Here is a 13183-nt window from a genome sequence, read left to right as displayed (position 1 = left end):
GTATTGACGTCACTGATGATAAAATGTTTTACAATGAAATTGATAATTTATCTTCAGATTTATTTCTCACTTTTAACTTTTCACGATAAAACTAATTATTTTTCACTTTTCAGTTTCAAGAAATTATATTTAAAAAATTGTTTTTAATAAGTACTTAATTTTATTTATTCTATTTTAGCAGTTCACTGATCTAATGTACAAATAAATGTTGATAAATAAACTATTTGTCTTTAATATGAGTCCGCAGTAATTTATTTTAAAACACTCAAAGTTTATTACACTTATTCACTTCCACAGTCACTGATTTAACTTTTTATTGTTTGTATATTTTCACCAACTTGATTATTTTATTTATTCACCAATTTGAATCGCGTACCAAAGCCGGCGAATCCCACTTCTGACACCAATTTTGTTATGACCTCCACCTATCGGGAGGTCGATTAATTAATTCTCTATAAATTAATTAGCGTATACTAGGGCCACTTCGCCCGGGAGTATTTAAATACTCAGCTCTGGTAGGTTGATTATGAATTGGTGAAAGGCTGTTCAGAAAAACGAGGTTTTCTAAGTTGGTTGAACAATTTTTAATTGTAAGTATATCTTTGCTTAGTACAACGACGTTCGCGCTCGAGCTTCTGGCTAATTCTGCCTTACAAAATCAATCTTAAAATTATTCTAAGTTAGAAGGGGCGTCAGCCCTGGAGACTATGGCGGGGTAAGGTTTTCTTATTGGCTGATGTGGGGACGTAGTCGGGGCCTCATGACGTCACAGAGTATCTCCGCCCCTCGAGGTTGAATCCTCCGTTCCGTGGCTTGGTCGATCCTTTTCTACAGTTTCTACGTTGTCTGGAGTCATGTGGTATTTCCCGCCATTAGGTCCAAGGCTTTCACCCTTACAGATGTTTGGACCGCTCGAATTTTATTGCGGTCTCTAATCGGCTTACCCTCCATTACTCAAGTTTTTTATACATAACAGTTTTAAGAAATTTTCTTATTAAAATTTATGGCAGGGTACTTGAATCTCTAAAACTACTTAAATACAAAATACACGGAATTTTTATAAATAACTTACAAATGTCTACAAAACTTTCTCTTAATTTTAACGAACAAAGGATTTCAAACATAAGTTCCTTTTATGGTTTTTTCGTTTATAATTTTATTTTAAACAAGCTTCGAATGACCAGATGTTTTATTACTCTTATTTATTACTTCCGAAAAACCCAAGAATTTCCCACGATTTATTTAAATATAATTATATTTAAATAACCCGCGTAAGAGATTGTTTGTTAACTCCGCGAGGGGTCATTTCGATCGGGCAGGTGGATCGCGATGGGACATCACAGAGTAAAGAAATTTTGAGTATAGATGAGTATTCGCCTGTAAGCTGATGCAAATCTACTGCCGTCATCTGAAAGTAATTTGACAGAAAAACTTGCCGTCAATTTTGAGTGAAACTTTCCATCAACTTAATGTCATTGTCTGACAGTATCACTTGTAGTCAAATTGATTTCAAGTTACAGACAATTTACTGTCAACTTAAAGTTATCTGTTTACTCTCCAACACTTTCCTTTTAATTGGCTTCAGAATACGGTAGTAGCTTGAAGTTAACTTGTGGTTAAGGTGGTCATTAGGTGGGTTACGCTTAAAGTGGCCATCAGGGTGCGCACAAATTGTCGTCAAAAACGGAAAAGCCTGAAGTTGACGGACATTTGACGAAAAATTCAAGGAAACTTTTGCAAAGTAAACATTTGCCAAGCATACTGTGCTATTAGGGACTGTTCAAATTAGTTTAAACCGTAACGAACGAATACATTCTTGGTGTTTGTTAAGCTGAGGCGAGGAAGTTACAACCTTAAATCCATGAATTAAAAACGTAGTAACTAGAAGTTTTATACCGTGAAAATTCGTGTAGACTGACCATAGTCCACGAATTTTCAGTGGTTCCAAAATCTTCGTTATTTACAAAAATAATAAAATAAAAATCATCATCAGTGTTTCCAAAAAGGATTTTCGTCTTGTTGGCCACACCCAAGAAATGGTCTTTTACTGATCTTTCTCCAGTAAATCTTTTCACTTATATTATCTTCTGATCCTTTTTGTCAAAACTCTTAATTAATCACAATCCAGTTGAAAAATGACAGAAATTCACAACTTGGGCTTAGACATAATTACTTGTCATGCTTGGAATAGAGATCAAACAGGTTTATCAACCTTTCATTTTTTTATATAATATTTGTGTTGAGATTTTGTTTTTTGTTATAACACATTGTTGGTTATATTTAACAGAAGTGGCAGTGTGCCCCAATAGTAATGAAGTCCATGTCTATAAACACTCGAATTCAGGATGGAAGTCAACTCAAATACTAGAAGCTCATCACATGAATGTTATGTGCCTTGATTGGGCTCCTAAGACTAATAGGATAGTCACATGCGGAGCTGACAAAGATGCTTACGTATGGAATCAAGATGACACTGGCAAATGGATACCAGCGTGGGTTATTTTGAGGATGAATCGCGCTGCAGTTTGCGTCAAATGGTCCCCGTTAGGTATTATTTAACTGCATTGCTATTGACACTATTTAACGGTGAAATGTATACCTGCATTTGTAATCGGAGATAATCATTTAATTTTAAACACCAATTCGTGAGCTGTATGACTAAAGTCTACGATGTTTTATTTTTCATTTAATGATTCATTTTCTATCAACATTTAATGGTCATCAACTCTGATAAAAAAATACGATTAATGATCGTTGAAAACGAAATAAATTTTTAATATTCATTCATGCTCTTTAATACTCTTAATGCTCACGATTTTTACCATTTAATACTGTAGTACCCAAACGAGCACATATGATTTTACGATTAGAAACGATTCATAAGTATTAAAATTTCTAATCCTACTAAATACTCATTAATTTTAAAGCAATATTATAATTTTTAATCACACATGAGGATTCCAAACGATTGAAATTTTCAATTGTTTTAAATACTCTCCAATCGTCAATTTACGATTCATGGATTTTAAAATGATGAAAACATTTTAAATTCTTTTTAATCATATTTTCTAATCAGGAAAAGTATTATTTATTCCAGAAAATAAATTTGCCGTCGGATCAGGTGACAGAATGATAGCTGTAAGTTATTTTGTTTCGGGTAATAATTGGTGGCTTTCAAAGCATATAAAACGACCAATTCGATCAACTGTAACTGCAATTGATTGGCATCCAGATAACAAAGTCATAGCGTCAGGATCAACTGATTTCAAAGTACGTGTGTTTGGTGCTTATATTAAGGAAATGGAAGATGCACCAAGTTCAGGACCATGGGGGGCTGAATCACCATTAGGTACTTTACTTGCTGAGTTTCCCAATTCCACTAATGGTGGTGGTTGGGTTCATTCGGTTGCTTTTAGCCCAACAGGCGATAAACTTTGCTGGGTTGCTCATAATTCATCTATTTGTGTTGCTGATGCAACTAAAGGAAATGCAGTTATGAGACTTTCTACAGAGCATTTACCTTTTTTAAGTTGCGTTTGGATTGGACCTAATTTGATTGTTGCCGCAGTGAGTATATGAAAAATAAATAAATCTAGAAGAATGTCCTACTTTAAGTTTGTAATGCTAACCAGCTTTTATTATACATAGGGACATAGTTGTATGCCGATGCTTTATTCCTTCGACTTGAATGGCCAGTTATACTTCGTATCGAAATTAGATAATTCGCAGAAAAAAGAAGCAGCTGGTATTTCTGCGATGAGGAAATTCCAGTCACTTGATCGACAAGCTAGAACCGAAACCAACGACAGTGCACTAGATAGCATCCATCAAAATACAATAACGTGTGTCCGAAGAGTTTCTTCCAGTCAGTTTAGTACTAGTGGTTTAGATGGCCAACTCGTAGTTTGGGATTTGAAGGTATTTCATGAAAAAATGTAAATATAAAATTTCTTGCATTTATTAACTTCTCGAGTTACATATATATTAGACTGATACAAAAAATTGACTATTTTTTTTTCTCGAAAATCCCTACTGTAAAGTTGCAAAGCGGTGAAATAAGATGCTTGTTAAAAGATGAGCTTTTAACATTAATACTCAGAGATCTTTCATCGCAATTTTTTATTTCTCATTTGAATAACATTGGAAAAAAAAATTTGAGTTTAGAATTTAATATCTTGGCAGTCCATTGTACAGACACGATCAAGATACATTTTCGTAGGGAACTAAACGCTCTACATAAGAAATTCTCTTATCATTTTTTGATGAATTCTTATGTTCAAAAGTTATTGGAGCTTGAAGTCAAATTAATAGTAAATTTCGAGATCTTTTTACTTTTCCGGCAAAACTATCAGACTTATCACAAAATGTCATAGTACCTTTTTTTTTTAGATAATTTTATTTCTCAGAAATTATCTTTCAGAAAGTTAGTCAAAATTTCGCAATGTTTTCAAGTTATTTTCATTTTAATGTCAAGCTCTTATGAAAATTAGTATTCTGATAGATTTTAAGAGCTTGACATTAAAATGATAATAACTAGAAAACAATGCATAATTTGTAAAAACTTTATTAGAAATAATCTGGAGTGAACCCTTATTAAAAGAAGCTATTTCAAACGATTGGAAAAAAAAATTTTAAATACTTTTTAATGCTTTTCAATACTTTTGAATCGCCCTTCTTATAGGCATTTAACATTGCAAATCGTTTTGAATCGTTTCTTTTAATTAGAGAATAATTGTCTACAAAAAAGACTTCATAAAATTTTGTGATAAGTTTGAAAGTTTCGCCGGAAAAGTAAAAAGATCTCAAAATTTAATATAAATTTAACTTCAAGCTCAAATGAGTTTTGAACAGATGGATTTATAAAAAATTAGGAGAAATTTTTCTTTGTAGAGCATTCAATTCCCTACAAACATATGTCTGCAAATTTTTCATACAACGCATCGTTATAACGATTATAGTTATAGCTAGTTATTATAATCAGAAGACGCAAAAAATTTTTTTTTCATGTTATTCTTATGGAAAATAGAAAAATTCGATGCGGACAACCTTTCAATGTTAATATTAAGAGCTCTAATTTTCACCGGCGTATTTTTATATCTAAATGAAATTTTGGAACCTGTTTCGGAGAAAAAAAAATTTTTTTTTTTTTGAAACACCCTAATCTATATATTAGTCGGTCCAAATTATTTCAAATTGTTTCGAATCATTTCAAATAATTTTTCTTAATCAGAGGGGTGTAGATGTAAATAAATGACCTACAGTAGTTTTTAATTAGGAGTTAAACGAAAGTTGGCAAATTAATTTTAGCCATTCTTAAATTAATGTCTAAACTTTTTTTTTAATTAGTTGATAAAATTATAATACGGTTATTACAATCTTATCAAAATCAGATTCCCTGTAATAAATCGCGTCAAGTACCCATTTAACACTTTTTACAAAAAATATATATTTATTAATTCATGCGTTTTTATTACAATTTTTCTCATGATTTTAAATTTTACCAGCTATTTGGTACATTTTAAGATTTTGTCATTTTTTGTAGAGTAATTTTTTATCTTTTGTAGAAAGTGTTGAACGTGTAGTTGGCGCGATTTATTACAGAGAATCTGTTTTTGAAAGAGTTTTTCTTTTTTTTTGTAAAGTAAAGCAACTGGATGTATATTAACAGAAAGTTACATTTTTTTATATGTTTCTAAATAAAAAACAATTGATAACCTGATTTTTAGGTTTGTAGTATCACGTCTCATTGATATGAAAGAATATCAATCATTAGGAAAAAATCATTGCATTAAAGCATGGAAAACCCAGTAACTTATACCGATCGGCTGAGAACTATTAGAGATGTTTGTCTTTTGTGTTTTTCTCCTATTAGCCACCGTAACTGCAAGTTAACAATAATCTACGGTACTTTATTTGATGTCAACTTGGACACGAAGTATTAGTGCGTAATTATTTGACGCAAACTTTTGGTCAGTTCAAACGCAACTTTTTGTACCCGAGCGTTTTCCTGCAACTTTCTATCAATGTCAAAGTTTTTTATTTACCGTTTTTTTTCTTTTTACAAATGTTATGTTATTGAGTATGTCCTGATAAGCACTGCGAGCACTATTCAGTACTAGTGTTGCAAGAAAACAATCGATTAATAGGAATCGATAGGAAATCGATTAAAATTTTAAAATACGATTTTTAAAAATCGATTGTTTTCATAAATAATAAAAGAAAGTTTTTTCTTTTAACTTCGTAAATTAATACCTACAATAATTTTCAATTAATTGAATGAGCGCATTAAACATATATTTAGAGAAAATTTATTTTTATTAAAAAAATAAATTTTTTGCCACAATCGATTACAATAATCGATTATTAGCAATTCGATTGCGCAACTTTAAAGGTGGAATCATTGAACATTTAATTGTCTTAAAATCTTGGAAACAAAAAATCGGTCTATCGGTTGTCTCTGCGGGCCAGCCCCAGAACTTTCCCGCTGTTTTCGAGCTCCTTGAACTCGAAAATATTGTCGTGAATACATTTTCGAGCTCGAAGAGCTCGAAAAAACTTTCTAATGCCGTTGTTTTCGAAAAAAATCGTTTTTTACCATTTTTTTCTCCAACGATATCTCTCAAACGAACTGACCGAGACGGTTAGGGTGGCAATCGACGCGTTTTATTGAGTTTTAAAGCTGATCAGATTTTGAAATCGATCGATGAAGCTATTTCTGAAAAATTAAAAAAAAAACTGAAAAAAATTTTTTTTTTTCTGTATTTCTTCTATATCTTAGAGTCTATTTGATCGATCGATTTGAAATTTTCAGAAAAGTTGACGGCCAACAAACTTTTTCGATCGTCGGCTCAACCATCTCAATCAGTCAATTCATTAAAAAGATATGAAGAGTTTACATTCACACACACACACACACACACACACACACACACACACACACACACACACACACACACACACACACACACACACACACACACACACACACACACACACACGCGCACACACACACACACACACACACACACACACACACACACACACACACACACACACACACACACACACACACACACGCGCACACACACACACACACACACACACACACACACACACACACACACACACACACACACACGCACACACACACACACACACACACACACACACACACACACACACACACACACACATCCTTCTGAGAATAGTCAGAATAGCTTCCTAGGACCTCAAAACTGCGACATCCGATGAAAACTCGATTTTCGAAAATCGGGCGTTTCTGAGCGGGAAGTTAAAAAAATTATTAGAAAAATAAAAATTTAACCCTTAACGGCCACACCTCCCTCAGGCCTCATAACGGCCACATGGGGTAACTCATTACCCCACGCTGAAAAACCCGGCCAGACAAGATGTGTAAATGTTTTTGAGACTTTTAACTAATTGGGTCATGTTCGTTGACGAGTTCTTCAATATTTCTAATGGTTTAACTTGGTTAATTTATAGATGGCGTTCTAAAAACTGGTCATATAGGTCAAAATTCTGAAAAAATGGCTTTTTTTGCAAAAAAATTCCCTACTCCGCCATTTTGCGATATTAACGACTAAAACTTTAGGGTTGTCCGCACAATATATATACTACTACCACAAAAAAATAACTGTATCCACCAATTCTTCAAAAAGTATAGTTATTTTGCAAAATTACTATGGAGGCAAAATACAGGCTCAATAAGTTATAGATCAAATTGAATGGAATATAGTATAGTGCCGGATAGCTCAACTGGTAGAGCACTCGGCGCGATACCGAATTGGTCTGGGTTCGATTCCCAGTTCGGGCTATCTATATTTTTCTCAATTTATTTATAAATTGTCTTATTGAGAAGGTTATTTGCATGTTTGCATGTTTAGGTTTCCACTATATTTAAATGGTGTCCACAAAAAATGAACACCTTACCTTTATTTTATCGATTGACACTGAAATAAGTTGATAAAAATAAAATAAATATTGTGACTGAACTGCGGTTACGGCCACACTGGGGTAACTAGTTACCCCAGGCTGATAAAACGAACGCTCACAACGCCACTGTGCATTTCGTTGGCTTTCTATGTAGTGAAGTCACATCTCACACATGTCTGTTACCGGCAGACGGCGTTTATTGTATTTATTTGAAAGGTTTAAGACCTCTAATCCCACTTTTTTTAAGCCTGGGGTTACTAATCACCCCGTGTGGCCGTTAAGGGTTGAATATCTTTCTTCCTATCTAATTTATTGATCAACAAGTTGTAAAACAGTATCGATCAAATGTAAAACATACAATCAAAAATAATGAACTATGAAATTATAAGCTTGTTTCATCATAATTGATGATTTTTTTGTATTTAAATTCATAATCGAACATAACTCATCAACTTTTTTCCCACTATTAAATTTCGATATTTTGGAAAAACAATATCAACAATCGATTAATCGAATGCACAAAATATCACTTACATAGTAGTCGATTGTTTTTAAAAACTATCGATAATTCGATTAATCGATATCTATCGTCCATCCCTACTTTTGAAGTGAATTTGCATTCTAATTCGGGTAGTAAATTTACGTCAAATTGTAAAGCAAGCTGTATACAAATTGTCATCAAAGAAGGAAAATTCCGAAGTGGACGGACATTTGACGAAAAATTTAAGGAAACTTTTGTAAAGTAAACTTTTGCTAAGTAAACTGTGCTATTCGGGATTATGCTAGATTGACGTCATACCACTCAGTGGTCACAGTGTATATCTGAACATAGCCATTATCTTTTGTTGTAGGCTATTTTATATTATATATGCTAACAACGTTAAATCAATCTGAGATTTACCTAAAAGTAAAAAAAAAGTCAAAAACAATCTGTTCTTTAACACGTGAATTTGCATAGTTTTAAATTTACCACTCATCAACAGGTAGTGTCATCTGTAAGCGACAAGCAATATCACACATATTTTTGCTTATTCGAGCGCTTATAATGTCAAAAGCATTAGACACTAATTATAGAAAATTGTTTCTACAATATCATTAATGCCTGGTAATAGAATTCGAAAGTCGTAACGACTCTGTGTGCCAGGCATTCATGACGGCGATTGTACGTGCACTCTTCGATATTTTTGTAATTCTCTGCATGTTGAGAACTGACACATTGAGTCACGCAGTCTGGTGGTAAAAAGATCAAACTGATAATAGCTTACAACGGTCGACTAAATACACAGTAAATGCATGCTGTTGAAATCAGCAATAAATTTTATGCAACAAATTATTATTTAACGGAAGTTGCGACCGATCAATTGAACGCCAATATGTATAGGGGGCATTCCACGCCAAATCGGACGGTTTCAAAAATTGTTTTTTCCAATTTTCTTAATTTTTGGGTATTTTTAAGTACCCCTCAAAAAAGGTGACCTGGTAAATTTTGAGATTTTTCTGATCAATGGTTCAAAAAATATCAAATTTTCGAAAAAACCGCTCTTTTTATGGTTTTTTTTATCATAACTTTCGTAATAATGGTCGAAATTCAATGATTTTTTTTTTAAATTTTCGATTTTAGATGGCCTTTACAGCAAAAAATATAAAACAAATATACGAAATGTTTTTCATCGAGGTTTTTAAATTTTAAGTTTTCAATCGTGTTTTAAAAACTTCATGTATCCTTCGATTTTCTTGAAAATTTTCTATCCTAAACTTCTATCCATTCTGCAACTTTTAAGCCCAGTCCGATAGTGGGCCTTCCATAATTACTATTTTTTTTTCGATTATTGAAAATTGAAAAAATTTTTTTTTCACTATAAATTATTATCCGTACCGATTTTTGACACTGTACACTTGTTTTTCTTACATATTATAAATTGATTTCAATATTTGTTTGTTCTAAGTAGGGATTTAAAAGCAGTAAGCGAAAGATACTGCTATTTATGAGGGGTTATAATAACTGTTTTTATTTATTGAGAAGCAACTATTTCGAAGCAAAAGACACATTAGATTTGCTATACAATGTAGCTAAGACTATTACAGGAGCTTGAAAATATCATATAATTATTCGAAAAAGCGACACCCTCAACTTTTATTTTCGTCGTTTGAACCGTCTCAGAGTGTCGAAACTCCTAGAGGTTTCAGCTGAAAAATCTCAACGGTAAAAACGATAAAAATGAAAGTTGAGGGTGACTCCAGACAAGCTAATATTTTTTTCAACGGGGTAAAGTGTACTCAGAATTTTTTTTTGGGTTTGGAAATTTCCCAGCTGGAACCTCCAGATGATCAAGGTTATTAAACATTGAAAAAATGTAGGATTGATTGTTTGAGAATGCTCTTAAAGGGAGACGCCACCGGACCTCTTTCTCACACGTAGGAAAATAAACGGAACTATCTTTGTTACACTCGCAGAGTAAATGAGAATTTTCAAACAATTTTTCTTGGAGACGAATTAGAATTTTTGAAAATACGAAAGTTTTAGTCCTCTGTTGAGGTTTTAAAAAATACTAAAGACTCTATTTTAGGTTTCCAGTGTTTGTCCGTGTATTTAATTGAATTGAAAATCGGTTGACATTACGCCTTCAACCATTTGATCATTTATTTTTTTAAATTTTCTATTTAATTACTCTCAAATGTTGTTAGTTTCTTTCATTGTATCAGTTGTTTGATATACCATATATATACATATATATATATATATATATATATATATATATATATACATATATATAGATATGAAACCTATAAATATATATATATATATATATATATATATATATTTATAGGTTTCATATCAATGAAATCTGATCAGATTTAATCATACATAGACATATATAACTACATATAGGTTTATATCAGTCACGTCTGATCAGATCTAATTATATATAGGCCTATATCTAATTAAATATGGGTTTGTATCAATCATGTCTGATCAGATCTAATCATGTATAGACTTATATATGATCATATATGGGGTTATAACAGCTAGGTATGATAATATCTATATATAGACTCATAGATGATCAGATCTGATCATATAAAGACTCATATATGGTTATATATGGAGTTATAACAGCCAGGTATGATTATATCTAATTATATATAGACTCATATATGATCAGACCTGATCATATATAGACTTGTACATGATTATATATGGGGTCATAACAGCCAGGTATGATCAGATCTAACTATATATAGACTTATAGATAAATAGATCTGATCATATATAGACTTATGTATGATTATATATGGAGTCATAACAGCCAGGTATGTTCATATCTAATTATACATAGACTCATGTATAATCAGATCTGATCAGATCTAATTATATATAGACTCATATATAATCAGATCTGATCGTATATAGACTTATATATATGGGCTTATAACAGCCAGGTATGATCAGATCTAATTATGTATGGGGTCATATATAATTATATATAATTATATATGACCCCATATATAATCATGCATGATTATATATAACTTCATATATGATTATATATAATCATATATGATCATATATATGAACATTAGGGTGATCCAAAAAATAACAAACTTTTTTTTTTTCTTCCAAACAGGTTCAAAAGTTTCATTTAGATAAAAAAACACGCCTGTGAGCTCTTAATATTAACATTAAGAGGTTCCTCATCGCACTTTTCTATTTCCCATAAGAATAACATGGGAAAAATTTTTTTTATGTCTTCTGATTTTTATAAGTAGCTAACGATGCGTCATAGGAATAAATGGCAGGTATATTTTTGTAAGAAATTGAATGCTCTACAAAAAAAGATTCTCATCATTTTTTGAGGAATCTATTTGTTCAAAAGTTATTTGAGGTTGAAGTCGAATTCATATTAAATTTTGAGATTTGCTACTTTTCCGGCGAAACTATCAGACTTATTACAAAATATCATCAGACCTTTTTTGTAGACAATTTTATTTCCTAAAAGTTATTTCTAACAAAGTTTTTTCGAATTCCGCATTGCTTTCTAGTTATTTTTATTTTAATGTCAAGCTCTTAAAATCGATCAGAAGACTATTTTTTTATGAGCATGAGATTAAAATAAAAATAACTAGAAAACAATGCGGAATTCGAAAAAACTTTATTCGAAATAACTTTTAGGAAATAAAATTGTCTACAAAAAAGGTCTGATGATATTTTGTAATAAGTCTGATAGTTTCGCCGGAAAAGTAGAAAATCTCAAAATTTAATATGAATTCGTCTTCAACCTCAAATAACTTTTGAACAAATAGATTCCTCAAAAAATGATAAGAATCTTTTTTTGTAGAGCACTCTATTCCCTACAAAAATATGCCTGCCAATTAGTCCTATGACGCATCGTTAGCTACTTATAAAAATCAGAAGACGTAAAAAAAATTTTTTCCATGTTATTCTTATGGAAAATAGAAAAGTGCGATGAGGAACCTCTTAATGTTAATATTAAGAGCTCTAATTTTCACAGGCGTCTTTTTTTATCTAAATGAAACTTTTGAACCTGTTTGGAAGAAAAAAAAAAATTTGTTATTTTTTGGATCACTCTAATGAACATATATAATCATATATGATTAGACAAAATCTTTTTTCATCGGGCTATAACAATATTTAAGAAAGATAATTGTTTACTAATCAAAAATAAGTAGGGTAAAATTATATACGCGACAAAATCTTAATTAGGCAAATAGCTTATTCATAATATAAACGTTATATAATGTTTGGAAATCAAATAATAAGTTATAATTTTTTTATCATTCATGCAATATAAGTACTATTTTAGTGCACGCTCTTTTGTTCGCCAAATAGCTGTTTGCCCATTCAACTGTTTCCACGACATTTGTGTGCGTTGAACGATTATCTGCGTGCGACAAGTAAATTTGAGTGCGTCAAGTAAACTTGTCGCACTCAAATTTACTTGCCGTATGTAGATTATCGTATAACCCACAAAAATGTCGCGGCAACAGTTGAATCAGCAAAAAGCTACTTGGAGAATAAAACAGCGAGCACTAAGATAGTACTTATATTGCATTAATGATAAAAAAAACTGTGTTCAATTCGTGCGGTGTTGTCGATTACCCACTCGAGCGAATGAGCGCACTCACTTCGTTCGTGCGCTCAACTTCGCTCTCGTGGGCAATCGACAACTTACCGCACTAGTTGTACAATATACTATTAAAAAATCACTCA

At 31.8% G+C, this 13183-nt stretch overlaps 1 protein-coding gene across 2 annotated transcripts in view; it reads left to right on the top strand.

Annotated features, from left to right (window-relative positions):
- Positions 1-1779: 1779 nt before the first annotated feature.
- The window catches only part of LOC130664795 (actin-related protein 2/3 complex subunit 1A-B), a 31235-nt gene continuing 19831 nt past the window's right edge, over positions 1780-13183 (top strand). The window contains exons 1-4 of one of the 2 annotated variants that reach the window (XM_057464891.1): positions 1780-2202; positions 2288-2548; positions 3098-3567; positions 3649-3918. In XM_057464891.1, the coding sequence (XP_057320874.1) occupies positions 2136-2202; positions 2288-2548; positions 3098-3567; positions 3649-3918 (1068 nt within the window). In that variant the 5' untranslated portion in view covers positions 1780-2135. Of the gene's footprint in view, positions 2203-2287; positions 2549-3097; positions 3568-3648; positions 3936-13183 lie in introns of both variants that reach the window. The other variant, XM_057464893.1, reaches the window with a different exon arrangement.

This window comes from Microplitis mediator, chromosome 3 (genome assembly GCF_029852145.1).
Source record: "Microplitis mediator isolate UGA2020A chromosome 3, iyMicMedi2.1, whole genome shotgun sequence".
NCBI lineage: Eukaryota > Metazoa > Arthropoda > Insecta > Hymenoptera > Braconidae > Microplitis > Microplitis mediator.
The sequence above is the reverse complement of the archived record's forward strand: the minus strand, read 5'-3'. Positions and strand labels throughout refer to the sequence as shown.